This window comes from Semicossyphus pulcher, unplaced genomic scaffold (assembly GCF_022749685.1).
Source record: "Semicossyphus pulcher isolate SPU_LCO1_2020_fin unplaced genomic scaffold, fSemPul1.0.p SCAF_3, whole genome shotgun sequence".
Classification (NCBI taxonomy): Eukaryota; Metazoa; Chordata; class Actinopteri; order Labriformes; family Labridae; genus Semicossyphus; species Semicossyphus pulcher.
The window spans coordinates 15,205,420-15,223,503 of NW_027211704.1; the positions used below are offsets into that span (position 1 = coordinate 15,205,420).

The following is an 18,084-nucleotide window of genomic DNA, read 5'->3' on the forward strand; positions in this document are numbered from 1 at the left end:
GGTTTTATTCTTTATATCCCCTTAAATTATGTTGTTTTTTGTGAGAATCAAAATTTCTATTAGATTTCTTTAAAATTTCTGTGATTTTCTTTTAATTTTTGTTACATATTTGAGCTGAAAACAGGTAAATTTATAGCTAAATTATGACTATATTTTCTGAAAACAAGCTTTATTTTATGTTGTTCTTTAACTGTCCAATTAGCCTTTCAATTGGTCAGTGTAATTAACTCTTAAGTAACTCAATGATCATTTAAACATGTGGACAAAGGTGACCTTTTGGAGCTGGCTTTTATAAGAAATGTTCTAAATATGATGTTCTTTAAGCACCAATCAGAGCCAGTCTTCCAGCAGCAGCAGGTTAAAGTAATCACGCAGCGTCCTGCATGTGAATGACAGGGATTTAAGCGTTCACACTGACGGCGAGCATGTGGCACAGGGGCAGATGATTAGAGATGATGTGCAGAGGATTTGTGGCGTCTCTTCTCCGTGGAGGCTTATGTGTCAGACGGACAAAGCCTGTGAATGATGTCATGTGCTGCACACACAGGCAGCGTGTCGAAGGCAGCACTGCTGGAGACAGAGGCTGCAGACAGACGCAGAGAGGAAAGAGGCTTAACCACATGAAGCACAGCTGACACGGACACCTCGGACAATTTTATTATACTGCTGCTAGACAGTATTGACTGGACAGATAGTGCATATAGTCTTCATTTTATATTTATTTATGCATAAAACACAGAAAGTTCATGATACTTTTCTTATTATTTGTTGCATTTAAAGCTTTAAATACATATTATACACACATAACACATTTCTATACACTTTATTACAATCTAAACCTCCATAATAGGTCTCCTCACTTAAATTCCCATGAGCACTTGCACACGCTTAATGTGTACTCAAACACACATGGCCTGAAAAGGAGACAGAAAACCCAACATCACTCGTTCAGGAAACTGTCGCCAGAATTTCAAAATAAGAGCTCAGATCACTGGGTGAACAAGGCTGTTTTTTAACTTCAAAGTATTCTTGTTGTTCTTCAGGGCTGGATGTCACTGCGTGTATTTCTTTGGGGGCTTTGTGCGGACGTAAAAACAACCATCCCACAGGCCTGAGATCATTCATGAACCTTTAACCCTCATCAGCAGAAATCCGTCCTAGATTCTGTTGACGTCACAACTACTCCTGTGTCAGCTCCAGCGCCGTGCTGACAGGTGGAGGGATCAGACCTGCAGCTGCAACTCTGCGCTCGCTGCACAGGAAGTTGAATGTTGCACATGCGTTTGGCTGAAAATGAAAAAGAAACGATAAGGGCAGCTCAATTAGCGATGGTGTCAGGGAGACCATATGCACTGAGCTAAACAGAGACAAAAGGTGTATTTTACCGTGTCTTGCACCTCCACAGCGATGCCTTTCTTCTTGAGTAAAGCTAGGACTGATGGGTTAATACGTTCAACCCGTGCGCCTGTCCCCAGCACAAGAATCTCTGAAGAACGACAAGAAAAAAAGCCAAATGGTATGCAACAGAAAGCATTAATAAAAGTAGATCAGAGACAAATATCAAGGATAATCTAAATAAAAGTGTGGAGAAACAAATTTCCAGACAGAAGTGAGTGGCTTGATGAGCATTAATAAAGTTATTTTGCTCTCCAGCGTCATCAATAAAACCCCAAACGAGTGAATATCTTCAGGTGATTGGTATTCATCATTCAGTTCAATTTCACTCATTTGTGCCTTTGTGTGCTTTTATTTTTTACCTATTCTTGGTTCAAGCATGTGAAAAAGTGAGATGCTTTCCTCTGTGATGTCTTTATAACTTCCAACCTGCAGAGAGAGAGAGAGAGAGAGAGAGAGAGAGAGAGAGAGAGATTAAAGCTATAAAACAAACCCACGGAGGTAATTGTTTAATGTAATATAAATCCGCTCATGACACAACAAACTACAAGCTATGAAGGTATTTCAGGTTTTGATCTTACGTTCCACTGCAGGATGGCAGGAGGCAGCACAGCACAGGGCCCGAACACCTTGTTACCGTCAATGTTGAACCCATGAGAGCTGTAGCTGTGGATCATGATGCTGCTGCCCGGCTCCTTCTGCATGACGGAAACCGTCGTACGCTGGTACATTTCATCATCACTGGGACCCAGTCTGTGTGCCCGAGACAGAAACGGGCTGGAACAAAACCCAGGTCAACAGAGTTAGAACAAACACCATGAAAATAATAATCACGGTTTATTTTTTATTGTGAGTATTAATATTGCAAACAGGGCGTGTGGCCTAAAACTGTTGTTAGTTATTTATTTTGCAGGTCTTGTCTGTGAACATTCTCCATAACATTTCACAAAAAAGCTGCCTGCTTGCAGAATTGTTGCCATGTGGCCCAGTTTAAAAGCCAAAAACTTACTGCCAACCTACTGACAGACTTTCAGGCCAAAAGCCTCAGGCCTGTTTCTGCAGTAAAGAGGCAGCCAAGAAACAAACGTTTCTGCTTGTTTGCAGCACATTGTAGCCTTTTCTTGTTCCAGTTTTTCTTTCTGACCGGTGCAGAAATCTGAGCAAGTTCAGCATCTTTAGTTTTTCAGATGTGAAGCACTTTCTAAATTTAGTCTCGTCATTTGGGTTATAAAGAAGCAAAGGAGAAGATCCATGAGATGACCCTCTCTGAGCACAGTGCAAATGTAATGACTGACTCCACCAGATGGAGCCACAGATGCTGTTTGATGGACAAACTAGCTCAGGGCTTCTTTATTATAGGAATATTTAAGTTATAATGAAGTAAATAAGAATTCTTAACTTTTCACAAGAGATATAATCTCAAAAAAATAAAATCAGCACAATGATCTCTTGTCCCAAAACGTTTCTATAGCTGACTGATGATGAGCAATGTCTCAATTAAGCAGATCTCCATCATAAGGGCACTTGGAATCATGACATTGCATTTAAATTAGGACCGCAACTAATGAATAGTTTCATAGTCAATTAATCTATTGATTATTATCTGATGATTATTATGATCTTATAAATGTGGATCAGTTTCCCCAGAACCAAGATCTTTTTCAAAAATGCCTGGACTGTAAAGTGCTGGACAATATCATATCTGGGGTTAAGTGCATTTAACCCGGTTAAATAAAACTACCTTATTAGCGAGCATCTCAAAGTTATTTTACCACAATAACATGACATTATTGATGCCATCGTCCCCCATGCTCTACACCGAGGGGAGGGAACTCAAACATAGGGACAGTTACTTAATCCACCGCTCTGACCTTCATAGTTTAGTTTAAATAAATACAAAGCTTTAAATGACAAACAGTCACACCTTGAGAAAGCAGGGAGTGTCCTTGAGGAGAAGAGAAACCCTTGTGTTGATCTCTGAAGGAGGAATCTGGCACAAACTGCGCTGGCCATGTTGTCGGAGTCACTTACACCAACCGGCGACAGACAGGGGGGACACAATTCTCTGTAACACCGGCTGCTGATTTCCGGTGTTGTTTACCGCAAAATCGAACATATTCTTTGACATATTTAGTAATTGTAATAAAGATAGCTGTTTACAATAATCACGTTAAACGAAAACATAGAAACATTGTAACATCAAGCTGGTGCTTGTTAAATAAAACAAAAATAATCTTTTTTTACATGCTGTATCTAATATTACTAGCTAAATGTTAACCTACAGTAGCCACGATGCCCTGGCTTATGTAATATTAACCCAAATATTAAAATGTGTCTTATTCTTTTCCACAAGCTGAACTGGAAAATGAATGAATTAATTAGTTAAAAAATTAAAATCTATAATGTGTCAGCCTCCACACATTAACAAACAATACAATCAAATTACTGTAAGGTTAATAAAAAAATGAACCAACTAAACGGTGAAGATTTAAGGATCAACTGTTAGTATCCAAAAGTGCATCTAAAGACTTGAACTCATACAAAGACAAACTCTAATTTTGTCATTAATTTAGAAGTAGAAAAAATATAGAATTTGTGTATAAATTATGTGAATTAAATAAAAATCTGAAGATTTAGGCAGTTTCTGGATGTTATTTGTTATTTGTATTTGTATTAGTTGTGTTATAAATATATATATATATAACTCATGTCATAGTGATTGATTAATAAACTCATATAGAACTACACAATCTTATCCTGTAACAATAAAACTATAAAATAGCCTACACATTCCATCACAGTAATATCAGGATCAACGTTGCAGTACTATCTCTGCGTTTGATTAAAATGTCTGGTGGGCGTGTTCGTGCAGTAACAGCGCCCCCTGCGGTGTTCACTGGCAACAGTCACAGGTCAGATGATCAGATGCGAGCTACATTGTAAATAGACAGCAGCGATCCGCCGGGGCCATGCCTTCGTAGCCTCTTTAAATCACCTCCAGGAGAGCAGATATCTTCACTCGGAGACTCCATATCACCGGACACCGACTCCCTATCTGTTTCTCATCGTTTCTGTGCGTCAAAGTGTTGATAAAGTATGTACCGGTCTCTGTACGCTTTCCGATCCGCCGAGCCCAACTCGCTGCACTTCGCGGCCGGAGAAAGCTTCCTAATCCTGGAGAGGAGCAACAAACACTGGTGGCTGGGGTCCCGCTGCAGCTCGGGGGAGACCGGCTACATCCCGTCCTCATACATCGAAAAAATACAGGTAAACACGCATTTCTATGCTGGTTGTTTTCACCCTTTTCCTCTCAATGAATACAAGCGTTGACCAAGTCGCACCCTGAGGTGAAGTGAAATCAAGTGAATGCGTAGTAACGGTGATGGGATCGAGGCAGACAGGTCCCGTGTTACTCCCGTGTGTTGCAGGGCAGGCCGTGCGGAATCTGGCTGCTGATTATTGAAAGGAAAGAAAAATGCATGTTTGCAGAAGCAAGCTATAAATTATTAGAAAGGGTTGCATCATGGGGGACATGGCCTTCTGCACTGCAGCTGCTCACTGCGACAGAGAGGAGACGGGACAGGAAAGGATGGGATCTGACAGGATGATACAGGATAGGATATGAGACAGAACAGAGGCAACAAGACTTAAAGCCATTGTTTATGATCAGATTAAAATAATCTTCTACTGTGACGACTCTATTTTTTTTATTGTTGTTGTCTAGAATGATTCCCAACTATTCTCATTGTTGAAAAAGTAACTCCTTCCTTCCACTCAGATTTTCTCTCCGTCACACCCTCATGTGCTCCACAGTGAGGATTTTCCAGGGATCCAGGCTTACAGTGAACTAGTCACAGCATGTATTTAGTGAAATCACAGGCTCTCACACAGCAGAGGACAGGAATGCTCTCTCCTGTTGTCAATGACATCGGCTGTGGAGGTTTAATGAGCCTGAATGTGACGCTTTGCTAGTTAGAAGGCTGTTTTTTGGTTAGATAACTGCCCCAGTTTGATCCTGCCCGGAGTCACACACGTCCCCGAGCTGCAGATCTGTTTTGTTAAAGTTTAATAATTATTTTAATGAATATTTAATGTCTTCATTCTCTCCGTGTTTCTGTGCCAGGCTCCAGAGCAGGACGATGTGCTGCAGTCTATAGACAGAGCCATCGAAGGAATCCACAATGTGGCCTTAAAAAATGGAGGAAAATACAATCTTGAACAGCGAGATGTTCTCCAGTGAGTATAGTAATAACTGATAATGCACTGATACTGACTCTGTGTTGGGAATATTAAACCTTATTCTCTTCTGCTGTAGGAAGTTGATCCATCACAGAAAGGAGACGCTCGCACGGCGGAGTTCCTCGTCCACTGGTCACAAACAAGGCATCCCATCCTCCAGCAGTGAGATATCTCTCAGCCAGACTCCTCCTCCGCCCAATGGCCTTAACCGAGAATATGGAAGACAGGGGAACATGCCACTATCAGGAAGCATGGACAATATGCAGACAGAACAGGGATTTTACCAGGTAACACACTCTTCCTCTGTCTTCTTTTAAAGCCCTGTTTTCCCTTTTCCTTTGAATTTCTAACTTTCACTTTTTTTTCTCGATTGTCCATCCTGGAAAGCACGTCTAACTCTTGTTTTAAAGAGTGTTTATTAACCTATATCAAACACAACTAATCATTTTCAATATCCCCTCACATGACCCTCTATACTCTTAATTTCACCTCCTGCGCCCCCTCCTGCAGGTGCCTCCTCAGCCTCGGCGTGCGGCTCCGATCACGCCTCCTCCCCCCGAGAAACAGCGAAACAGTCGGCGTCTAGGTGAGAGTTCAGGCAACGCCAGGTGTATACACAACATTACTTACAAGCTTAATATAAATATGTATTACAGTGTTTTTGCTGATGCTACCTGCTGCAGCTCTGTACTTCACAAACACTCTATTCTTAGTCAGGTCACTCCTGCTCTCTCTCCTCTCTGTAACTGGAGCTCTCTCCTTCTCTCTTTTAGCAGAGCCAGAGGTCCCCTCCAGAGTGTCCTCCCTCCCTCCGTCTCCTGCTCCCTCCCTCTCAATCAGCACCACCTCTTTAGAGTCTGGCTCCTCCCACTCCATGGTCTCCTCTGATGTTAGTCTGCCCAGTGTGTCCAGCACCCCTCCTCCCCCTGTGCCGTCCCGTGTGAAACCCACTGCACCGCTTCTGGATGTTTCTCCCTCTGACTCCTCTCCTCAGCCGGCTCCTGCAAAGAAGAGCCCGGCCCCGCAGCCTCCCCAGCCCACAGCAACCCCCCCTCCTTCACAGCCCGCTGTGGAGGACCAGCCGGAGGGTGACTGGCCTGTTGCCCCCCCTTCTGTCGCTGAAAGCCCTCCTGGCAGCCCCACTACCCCTGAGCCTGTTCCCATGACCATCGGAGCCGAGCTCATCGAGCTGGTACGGAAGAACACGGGCTTGAGCTACGAGCTGTCGCGGGTGGCGGTCGGCGTGGTGGTGGGCCACCTGCAGACGGCCTTACCTCAGGCCTCCTCCGCGCTGGAGCAGGTCCTCCTCTCGCTGGTGGAGAGCAAGGTCAGATTTGTTTTCATGACATCGTGTGCATTCAGCATCCTGGAGCCCCGCCAGCTTACAGGAGAATACCGGTGTCGTTTAGAGTTACAGCTCGCTCTGCATTTAGCGCACATTTCTCAGAGTGGCTTTGAGATGCAGGGGACGGTTCTCACAGTATCACTCACTCGTTTCCTGTTTGTGCCCTGCAGAGGGAAGCTTTGCAGGGTCAAACCGAGCCTGAAATGAACTGCTGATTCCTTCCTGGCAGACATTTGTGTTTCTTCCTCCCGGTGTAAGGTCGTTCATAGTGGGCAGAGTGTTATGTAACCTCCAAAGTGCAGTCGCTGACAGCCTCTGGCTGCGTCCTGTATTTACATGGTGACACCTATGCACACTGAGGCCAGCTCATCCAGCCCCATCAAAAGGCAGGATAAGAACTATGCTGCCTACATGCAGACACCTTGATGTAGAGAAGAGAAACACTTCTATTATCTGATTAAATATTATTATGATATGATTGGATTTGACTACTTTTAATAATCAGAAAGGGGTCTTTTATAGGCAGGAACCCACAGAAAATTATCACACGACTATAAATTCAGTTTGTTAGCATCTTTTAGTGCACTGTCTTGGTTATTTAATGCACAGATTGACTGTTTAGGGTTTTTTATTTCCTCAAACGGCTCTCAAATCCTCTTTTCAGCAGCATCCTGAAGCAGTTTTGAGCACCAAACAGCAGAAAAATAGAGTTTGCTAGCATAGTGGAGCAATTAGCAGCTAAAGAACCAGAACAGAGCTACAAGAAGAGTTTATATTTGACTATTTTTACAGGTGGCCAGAAACTCAGAATGAATACTAATATGTCTGTATCCTCTGGATGCCTACATAAGCAACTTTGTGCTAATATATTAGCTTTACTTTACTTTCTATGCCAGAATAGGAAATGTGTCTCTGGACTGGTATTTCAAGTTTAAGCAGACACAGGTGAGTCATGATGTTTTACGTCTCTGCAGGATTTGAGTGCAGCGCTGCCGCAGGGTCAGGTGTGTCACGATGAGCAGAGGCTGGAGGTGATCTTCAGCGACCTCACCCGTCACCGCGATGACTCCCAGCAGCGTAGCTGGGCGCTTCATGAAGACCACGCTCTCATCGCCTGCTACCTGGAAGAGCTGCTGAAGATACTGGTACAATGCAGGGAGCTGCTGACCTCTCTCTACCTCCCTCTCTCTACCTCTGCAACTATTCTTGTTTGGAATAGCCTGCAGGGTTTTCTAATTGAGTGTAAAAATGTCTCAAGTGATCTCAGCACACATCTTAAGCTAGATTTAACAGATAGTTATGTCATTTATGTACCACTTCAGAATAAAAGTTGCACAATTTACCACAGTAAAAGCATCGTATTTCCACATAGTAATCATCAAAGAACTCCTGTGCTTTAACACGAGTACTTATGTATTATTATTCACTATGTAACAGATTAACTTGTGCAACGAAAATCATTATCAATCATATCATCATCTCCTGGGATCAGTCTGTGATGTGCCCACAGGACCCGTCCAGATGTCGTGCTGTCAATTCCAGACATGTTTGATAGGATCAGAGCGGCTCAGACGACTTTACAAATCCAACAGTGCCGTTTAAGACTGGATCTGTAAACTCTTCAGGCTGCCAAATATTCTTTGTTGGCAGTTTGTCCCGACCAGAACTCAAATCAGGGCCTGGATGTCCTGATGAGTTGTTAATGGGTTCAGTAATCCTGTGGTGTGTTCAGGGACCGCAACAGATTATAAAGTGACATAGTTTTGATGTCATTATATCATTGCTTCTCCTCCTCAGACTGATGCCGATCCAGAGGTGTGTAAGAGGATGTGCAAGGTGAACCACTACGAGAATGTGCTGTCTCTGGTTTCATACTATCAGATGGTAAGACGCATGTTGACAGAGCATGTCATCATGATCCTCTTATACGTCAAAAATATGCTTTCTTTTTTTTTCTTTGTAGCTAAATTGTACATGCAGGTGTTTAACAATGATATTCTTACATTTTGGTTGCTGCATGTATGAATGAAGTTCATTCAGTGAAAGTTTAACCTCCATGTAAGTGATGTTCAGTGTTACTTTAATGTTGCCTCCATGTGACTCGTGCAGGAGCATCGCGTGTCTTTACGACTGCTGCTACTCAAAGTGTTTGGGGCCATGTGCAGCCTGGATGCTGCTCTCATCTCCACCTTCCTTAACTCCATCCTCCCCATGGAGCTGGCCAGGGACCTGCAGACTGACACACAAGGTGAGCGTCTTTACTGTCACTGTATCTTATATATAGTACTACAGAAGCTTTGCATGAATTATTTTAATTAACTTTAATATAATAATTAACTTTTTCTTGCTTGTTTTACTTCGCCCCCAGAACACCAGAAGATGTGCTACACAGCTTTGGTACTTACAATGATCTTCTCAATGGGCGAACAGGTGCCATATCATCACTACGGTATGGCATACATAAAGCCCAAACGGTGTCATGAAATGTTTGACCTCTATTCCAAAACAGCTCCATGAGGATGCATATTTTTTTCTTTAAATGTGACCTGATTACAAAAGTTTTTCCAACCTAAACTGATCTAAAAGCTTGACACGCATGCATTACAAGGTGTATTAAAGGGATCAAGTCGTCTTTATTCAGACATAATCCTGTCCCTCCGTGCTTTCAGAACACTTGAATGCAGACTTTGTTCAGTTCCTGCTGGGCGTGGTGGAGGACGGGCTTCCCTCTGATCCCACCGAGCAGCTGCCTGACATCTTCCTGAACCTCCTGCTGGCCTTCAACCTGCACCACACAGGTGAGGAGAGACAGTGCACCTTTATGATTTTGATTTGTTGTAGCAGGAAACGCACTGCACAGGTGTAAATGAGAACTAGGATTGCTGCATTCCGTTCATGTTAACAAGCGGCAGCATCCTGATGTTGTGCAACTGACCTACAGAAGAGCTTTTATTGTCTCACTACAGATACTTGTGTTCTGTCTGTGTCTGCAGCTCCCAGCAACAACGTGATCATGCAGGAGCTGAAGAAGAAAAATGTCAAGATCCTGTCAGAGAAAGTGCTGCTGCTTTTGAACAGAGGAGGTAAAATATTAATGTTTGTCCCATTTCTCATTCTGCATCTACGCTTCCTGTCCACTGATGTCATCACTCACCTTTTACCCTCCAGACGACCCAGTGTGTATGTTCAAGCACACCCCGCCCGCTCCGCACTCCGTGCTCAAGTTTCTGCAGGATGTGTTTGCCAACAGAGACACCGCTGACATCTTCTACCGCACTGACATGATGGTGATGATCGACATCGCTGTTCGACAAATATCTGACCTTTCACCTGGAGACAAGGTGAGAGCTGGACACACTGCCAAGCTACTGATTGTTTTCAGGATTTCAGGAAATACTTAAACATTTAGGGAAATCACTTTCTGTTACCAATCTTTTTAACTAACTCCCAGCAAGAAAGCCAGTAAGTGCATTTCCCAAAATGTGGAACTATTTCTTTAATGTTCAACATTAGCTCCCTTGTCTCATCATAATCTCCTCCCTCGCCCTCCCTGTGTAGCTGCGGATGGAGTATCTCTCCCTCATGCACTCCATAATTCGCTCGACGGACTACCTGGATCACCAGCACCGCCTGCCTGACCTGCAGGGGGCGCTGCAGAGGATCCTCAGGGAGGAAGAAGATCCAGGAGAGGAGGAAGGGAGCGCTACAGCAAAGCAGATGGATAAGCTTATTGTACAACAGATCTACAAGGAGTTCCCACAGATCTGTGAGAACCAGGACTAACCATATCAGTTTCAGGCTCGCACACTGTAGTCTGCTGTCGTCCACTGCAGGGAGGTACAATAAAGCTTGGGAGAAGAGGAGCTGACGTTTGATTGGACGCCCTGTTTTCTGTGCCAGTTTTGCCAATTCTTTCTTGGACTCTTTGTCCAAGGCTGCAGCATGAACATGCTGTTTTTGCAATGAGATTTTTTAAGAGGAAAAACATATGAAAAATGCACAAAACGCGTGAGATCTCAGTCATTATTAAAAGCAGCCAAAATATAGGCCAAACCTTGGAGCTGTTTCACGGTGAATTCCGAGCAATAATAAAAATCCTACACTGAGTAACTGTATGTACTCAGTTAAAAGTAACAGACTAAACTGTTTTCTAAACAAAATAACTTTAACCAATTTTATTTTTAGAGCAAGCTCAAATATTTTGAAAGAATAGGGCAGATCTGAAGTTATGTTTCTGATAATAGTGCCATAGGTGGAACTGTTGTGTCCCTTTATGTGCTTCCCTGTAAATGGGACCAAACTACTGTGTGTTACTGAAAGCATTATTTTCTTAAAAGATCAAATACTCTTGAAAACAGACTTTCCTCTTTCATTCATCTACTTGTTCGTTATAATTAGAATTAAAATCAAGTGAAATATAGTGAAAAAAGAGAACATTCTGATTCATGTGTTATCATTACTAAGCTGTTAGCTGGGTAATAGCTGCTACATATCGAAGTCTCTCCTGTGGCTCTGCCTGCAGTTTCCTCAGTCTGGTACTCGTGTCTCTTAACTGCTTTCAAACACTTAAAGATGATCGCTCTGTTCTTACATATGCAAAGCTCCTCAAGGATCAGAACTCAATGACTGTTTACAGATTCATGTCTGTTGGACTGAAGGGTTTTGTCCGAATGCTGCATTCACGTTCAATCTTACTGCGCTGCACTAAGGCTTCATAGAAACTTGTAATCTGGCTGTAATATACTGAGTATTGGCTGATGTGAGCTGCAGGTTCCTGGAGGTGAAAATATTCTGCACTTACCTTCCAAACAATTCATCCGTCAGTGTTTTTGCTTATTATCTGATGCTCCTGCCGAGAATCAAGGGAAACAAAGTACCGAGCATTTCTTTTATCTCCTTGTTTTTTTAATAGTTCAACTCAAACCTGAACAATTCCTCGTTTCTCCCCCATGATGTAGTGATTGTTGTTCTTCTCCCATTTTACACTTTGACTTATCTCTTATTGTCCCTGGCATGACTTCCCGGTCTGGAAATATTTTTCTGAAAATGTAGACGCAACCCAAAAGAAGTGTTATCAGTTTTTAGTTGATGTCTGACTGTTCATTCATTAATTATTTGTGTGTCTGTTTACAGTGGGTGTGAAAGAGGTGAGTTTCTCTTCTTACCATGATTAACATTGTCTGCAAAGTTGCTACGACTGTGTTACGATATAACTAATAAAGCTATATTTTAACAGTGGAAGTGGTTGGATTGGTATTTGAGACGGTGACCTTGTGACCTTGTGTGAAAACATGATTAAAACTTAATTAAAACATTTGTGAACAATTATAGGTCACACTTATACACTCAGGACACAACTACACAAACAGGAGTGACATTTAACTAATATAAAAGTTAACCATGTATTAAGAGTGACTTTAAAGAGGAGACAGAAGCAGCTGACTGCACCGTATGTCTCAAGTTTAGAAGGGAAGAAGACTGGTTAATTTTATTTACAGTTGTGTGTTTAAGTTGTTCGTTTCCTTTAAAAATATTTTTTATTTGTTTTTTGTTTTTATTTATTTATCCTAAACCCTTTCTTATGCGTAGTTTTATTTGACACATTTTGTGCCCTTCCTTATGTATACACTTTGTAAATTCAGGTGGAATAAAGTTTTATTCAATTATACTTATCACATAGTCAAATACGTAATATAATGAAATTTAAACGGCGAATTGTTTTAGTTATTTTTCTTATTAAATGTTATTTAAGAAAATTCCAGTTATTTTTATTAGTTAATTTATTGGAGTTTCAAACAAAGTGTACAGTTTCAACCCGGAAGCCAAACGGAGACGTACCAGAGTAGCGTCTAACGAGTCCGGGTAAATAAGTGGGTGAAAGGTCTAGCAGGCAGCAGTGACAGCAGCTCACAAACACACCTCATAGTGTCACAGTCGACCAGGTGAGATGTTATTTCCTGTATTTTGTTTTCTCAGTGTGTCTGCGTTTATTTTCGGTGTCGGTTTCATTCAGTCGCTGCTCTTGTGTTTGTGTGTTTCTTTTTCTTCCTGCAGAACTGAAAGTCAAAATGTCCAAGCAGCAGCCGATCAGCCCGCTGAAGAACTTCTTCGCCGGGGGGTTCGGAGGGGTTTGCCTCGTCTTCGCGGGACATCCACTCGACACGATTAAAGTGATTACTGAGCTTTGTTTGTCTCACCTACACATTGTGTGTTACGTTAGGGAACAGCCAGGAGAGTGCATCCGGTGACACTGCGTTCCAGTGGAGCCAGTTAACACAGACTAACATATGTGAGAGTCAGCAGTGTGCATGTATCAAACTGCTGTAACGTTAATGTAAGTGTTCATATTACTGCAGAGAGCTTAGAGGCAGGTCAGCCTGCTGCAGCACTTTGACCCACATTCCTGGTGTTATATGACTCAGCTCAATGCAGGTGTAATGGCCTCTTTCACTGTCAGATCTCACCTGATCACTGGACAGGAAATTTTAGTTCACAAATGTTGTGCAAAGAGAAGTTTGAGATACTTTTTTTTAAAACTATAAAGTGATCTGCTCACTTTATACCATTGTCAAAGTTATAATAACATTTACTTTTAACTTTTTCTGGCCATATGGGAGCAGAGCAATAAGTTGTAAACAAAACATAACATGCTATCAGCATGCAAAGTAGTGATAGCCATAACGGTTAACAAACAGTTGCCTATTTACACATCAAGCAGACAAGAAGTAAAATTAGAATGTATGTGGACTCATGTTTCAGGAAACAAGGCAAGTGTTTTAGTCACATATTTACTCTCTAAATATTGTCTTTTTTCACTGTCTGGCTGATACTGGGTGTTCGAACCAATCCTAAAGGTGTTGGATCATAGGGTTATGGTCACAGTTCTGTGCAGGAGGGCACAAAGCAAAGCATGAAAATGCCAACACTGTGATGCTTACAATGAATGATGAATACAAAGTGCATCCTCTTTTCCTCTCAGGTGCGTTTACAGACTCAAACCAAGCCCAAACCTGGAGAGAGCCTCATGTATGCTGGAACCATTGATTGTTTAAAAAAGACCTTAGCCAAAGAGGTGAGGATGCATGCTGCCCTAATCTCTGGCATGTATGAGATGAACTATTGCCCAAAATGTCTTTCTTCCCTTGTGCTGATGTCCTCTTCATCCTCTTCCTCACAGGGTGTGAAGGGTCTCTATAAAGGCATGGCGGCGCCCATCATCGGAGTCACCCCCATGTTTGCTGTCTGTTTCTTTGGATTTGGACTGGGCAAGAAACTACAGCAAAAAACTCCTGATGATATCCTGACGTAGGTGCCGGCTCTGTCGTAGGTGGTCGTGATGTAGTTCCTATCATTCTCTCGGTGATAATATGTACGTACATTGTCTCCTGCAGGTATCCACAGCTGTTTGCTGCAGGGATGTTATCTGGTGTTTTCACCACGGCCATCATGACTCCTGGAGAGCGCATCAAATGCCTCCTACAGGTCAGAGGTCACGTGTTTGAATAGATATACAATGTCTCAAAATAGAGCTGGAGGTTTTTATTTGGGAGGTTAGTTTCAATGATTGTTTTCTTTGTGTGCAGATCCAGGCATCAACAGGAAAGGTGAAGTATGCAGGACCCATGGACTGTGTGAAGCAGCTGTACAAAGAGTCTGGGATCAGAGGAATCTACAAAGGCACTGCTCTGACTCTGATGAGAGGTGAGTCTGCCCTCTGACAGAGCGTGAACCTGGGCAGAAGGCAGAGGTTGCTCTAAAGTTAAACCATGTTTAGATAATACAATGAGAACACTTCATGGAAAAAGGAAGTACAGTCTGAAAGTGCCCTGTGGACCTTTTCCTGTAGACAAACAAAATAACTGTTTACATTCGGTGTTACTCACTAAAACACATTGTGAGCATCCCTGAGGTCAAACAGACACGCTGAATGCACGTCCACTTCCTGCTATTAAGGATCAAAACTCCACAACCAATTTGAATAAGTAGAGAAAGTTGCATGTGTTTTTTGGCTCCAGATTGAGCAACATGAAATATTATTATGCCTGAAAATTAGGGATAGACCGATTATCTGCCGGGCTGATTATCGGCGCCGATATTCGGCATTTTGACGCATATCAGCATCGGCCTTTTATTTTTTTAATTTTTTTTTTTTTTTTTATCCGACGGCCGATAAGAGTGCAGAGTGCTCACACACACGGCGGAGAGGAGAAAAAGTTAATTTGTTTGCAAATTTTATTTAACTTTGTTTTATTTACTTAATAAAACTTCAGGAAGTTATTTATTTATTTATTTAAATTTTCAGTTAACTTTATAAGAGATGCTGCTGACCCTGGGAACTCCCTGTGCTTTTTGTTTGTTTGTTTAATAAACATATGCTTAAAAGGCATTTAAACAAAGTTAAGTGTTGGAGTTTGTATTATTCAAAATTTTGACGCCAATATTTTCACTTTTACTGCAAATGTATATCGTCTCCAAATATCGGTTATCGGCCTCCTTGACTACTAATAATCGGTATCGGTATCGGCCCTGAAAAAAAACATATCGGTCTATCTCTACTGAAAATGCAAAAAAACAACATACTGAGTGTTTCTCACTTAATTAGATTGCTTTAAGTTCTTCTATAATAACTCGTGTATTCTGTCAGAAGAGAAACTTTATTTCCTTTTCTGTTTAGGTAGAAATTTAGTTGCTTGTCAGTTGTGAGTAACTTAATTTCATGTATATAAATCTTAATGTATCCTAGATGTTCCAGCCAGTGGGATGTACTTCACATCATACGAGTGGTTGAAGAACCTCCTCACACCTCCAGGAAAAAGGTGAATGTTTGTTCTTTCCTCACAGTATTTACAGCCGTCCGTTATATAGTTAGAAGTGCTCAGCGGAGCAGTTGAACCTGCTGTCTTTTCCCCGCAGCCACAACGAGCTCAGTGTTCCCAGCGTGCTGTTTGCCGGAGGAATGGCCGGGATCTTTAACTGGGCGGTCGCAATTCCGGCCGACGTGCTCAAGTCTCGTTTCCAGACAGGTTGGTCTTTAATTTACAGCATTTTGATTTTTTGTGTGTGGTTACATTATCACATCTGTCAAGGGCAGAGTAAGCGGTTCAGTCTGAATCCTCTCTGCTTTACATCTTGATATTGATTCAGTTCTCTGATTTTATTTTTGTTGTTATTTGTAGTTTTAAAATTTTCGGTTCTGAAGTTCTGTAGTTTTTTTTTTTATGGTCTTCAATTCACTTCCATCGCTTTCTGCTTTTACATAAATGCCTTCACTTTTGTCCATATTTCTAAGATAACTTTTTCTTAAACAAGCAAATTTGTCTTGAATATGATATGATAATTTAGTGTGACTGAGTCTTGATATGTCTCCCCCCCTCAGCTCCTGAAGGGAAATATCCTAATGGTTTCCGGGACGTTCTGCGGGAGCTGGTCAGGGAGGAGGGCGTGGGCTCGCTGTACAAGGGCTTCAATGCTGTCATGCTTCGAGCTTTCCCTGCAAACGCAGTGAGTGCACCTTACTTATGTTTTCACTTCAGTAACACTGTGCACGGCTCAGAGGAGCTGGATGGTACACTTTGACAACGACTAGTTTTCAGTTTGAGGACAAAGACGACGTGATCATAAAAGTTCGTAGCAGTAGTTTGGTAGTTTCTCGTCCCATCACTCATCCATCCTGTTGTGACAGTGATTCAAAGAAGATTTACATGTTAAAGAATTAAATTATAAATTGATTCATCAGCAAAAAAAATGTATTTTAACACATCACTAAACAAAGATCAGTTTTTCTGGGACGCTGGTTTAACTCATTCGGTAGAGCAGGGGCCTCATGTACAGAGGCTACAGTGCTTGATGCAGCAGCCGCAGGTCCTGCCCTTTGCTGCACGTCATCCCCCACCCTCTTCTCCCCATAAAGGCAAAAATGGCCTAAAAAATAATCTTTAAAAAATCATTTTTTCTTTTTCTCCAAATGATTTTTAAAAAAAATGTGGGCGAAATTAAAGTTTCATATTTGAAACGATTAATGTGCCTCTCTGGATCCTCGTCAGTGTGTTACTGCTGCTACAGAAATGCATCAGTATGTTGTTGTAGTGTCGTCATGATGTCCAATATTTTCGTCATTCTGATTTCAGAAAGTGTCAAATTAGACTTTTTATACAAGAAAATCAAGTGCAACTATTGCCACTAAAAATAAAATCACTTATCGGACTTTTAAGTTTGCTCCGTTTTAACCTTTCTGTTTGGTGTTAGATAGCAAAAATGAACCAAAAAAGAAAATGAGAAATAAAACACAGAGTAAACTAACTTTTACTCTTACAGGTCAGATTTACCATGAAGGGGCTCCATAATAATGGTTCTTAAAAAAATACTTTATACAGCAAAACAAAAGATAGATAAGGGCACAGCAGTTCTTTATTCATCTCAGCTGCGATCAAAAACATCATTAAATATTCTGCATACTGTCACAGAAAACTAAATGTTATTAATTATATCACTTGTCGACACAAACAGTTTTGTTTTTGTGTGTTTTTCAGGCTTGTTTCTTAGGATTTGAATGCGCGATGAAGTTCCTGAACTGGTTAGCACCGGACCTGTGATGAAGGCTCAGCATTGGCTCGATTGTGAAACCAGGAAGAGGACTGTTTAACACAAGCCAGTTATAAGCAGTACACACACACACACACACACACACACACAGAGTCAAACAATACCAAGAGATTTTAACAATTTTCCAATAATATACTTGATTATCTTTGATACCGTGTGGTACTGTGGAGCGCGTGGATCATTCAGACCTGCTGAAGACTCTGCAGGCGCCAGTACACACACACATACACACACACACACAGACAGTCGAATGTTCTCACTCCTATTTGTTTCACTTGTTTTTGATTTCCTTTTTTATTCTGTTATGTCTGTATAATAGAAACGGAGTGTTCTGAACATGTTGTGCCTTACCTTTTGTTATCTTTGCAGGTGCACATATCAGGAAAAAGGTGCATTTTTTTTTGTACTGTGTGTGTGTTCAGTCTGTCAGCAATATACGCCTTCAAACTGTCTGTGAGGTCACACTCCACCCAGTGACCACCAACAATAACTACACCTTCTGT

General features: G+C 41.7%; 3 protein-coding genes across 4 annotated transcripts; 2 read left to right on the forward strand and 1 right to left on the reverse strand.

The window, feature by feature from the left end:
• Nucleotides 1–815: 815 nt before the first annotated feature.
• On the reverse strand, nucleotides 816–3,426 carry ndufaf3 (NADH:ubiquinone oxidoreductase complex assembly factor). Its single transcript, XM_069678803.1, has 5 exons — nucleotides 3,320–3,426; nucleotides 1,977–2,172; nucleotides 1,758–1,824; nucleotides 1,386–1,486; nucleotides 816–1,287 (listed from the first exon to the last, which is right to left on the reverse strand). The coding sequence occupies exons 1-5, from the start codon at nucleotides 3,406–3,408 to the stop codon at nucleotides 1,180–1,182; spliced, it is 561 nt and encodes a 186-aa protein (XP_069534904.1). The 5' UTR covers nucleotides 3,409–3,426; the 3' UTR covers nucleotides 816–1,179.
• Nucleotides 3,427–4,340: 914 nt separating this feature from the next.
• Nucleotides 4,341–11,065, forward strand: nckipsd (NCK interacting protein with SH3 domain). 2 transcript variants are annotated; one of them, XM_069678123.1, is made up of 13 exons: nucleotides 4,341–4,662; nucleotides 5,519–5,631; nucleotides 5,711–5,921; nucleotides 6,145–6,220; nucleotides 6,408–6,961; nucleotides 7,954–8,124; nucleotides 8,777–8,863; nucleotides 9,089–9,227; nucleotides 9,348–9,428; nucleotides 9,649–9,777; nucleotides 9,973–10,062; nucleotides 10,148–10,320; nucleotides 10,538–11,065. In XM_069678123.1, the coding sequence occupies exons 1-13, from the start codon at nucleotides 4,492–4,494 to the stop codon at nucleotides 10,760–10,762; spliced, it is 2,220 nt and encodes a 739-aa protein (XP_069534224.1). In that variant the 5' UTR covers nucleotides 4,341–4,491; the 3' UTR covers nucleotides 10,763–11,065. The 2 variants fall into 2 exon arrangements, with proteins under 2 accessions (XP_069534224.1, XP_069534225.1); XM_069678124.1 differs by having other exon boundaries at nucleotides 6,411–6,961.
• Nucleotides 11,066–12,840: 1,775 nt separating this feature from the next.
• On the forward strand, nucleotides 12,841–17,816 carry slc25a20 (solute carrier family 25 member 20). Its single transcript, XM_069677928.1, has 10 exons — nucleotides 12,841–12,921; nucleotides 13,034–13,149; nucleotides 13,959–14,051; nucleotides 14,157–14,284; nucleotides 14,371–14,461; nucleotides 14,563–14,680; nucleotides 15,723–15,795; nucleotides 15,893–16,002; nucleotides 16,356–16,480; nucleotides 17,509–17,816. The coding sequence occupies exons 2-10, from the start codon at nucleotides 13,048–13,050 to the stop codon at nucleotides 17,569–17,571; spliced, it is 903 nt and encodes a 300-aa protein (XP_069534029.1). The 5' UTR covers nucleotides 12,841–12,921; nucleotides 13,034–13,047; the 3' UTR covers nucleotides 17,572–17,816.
• Nucleotides 17,817–18,084: the final 268 nt, after the last annotated feature.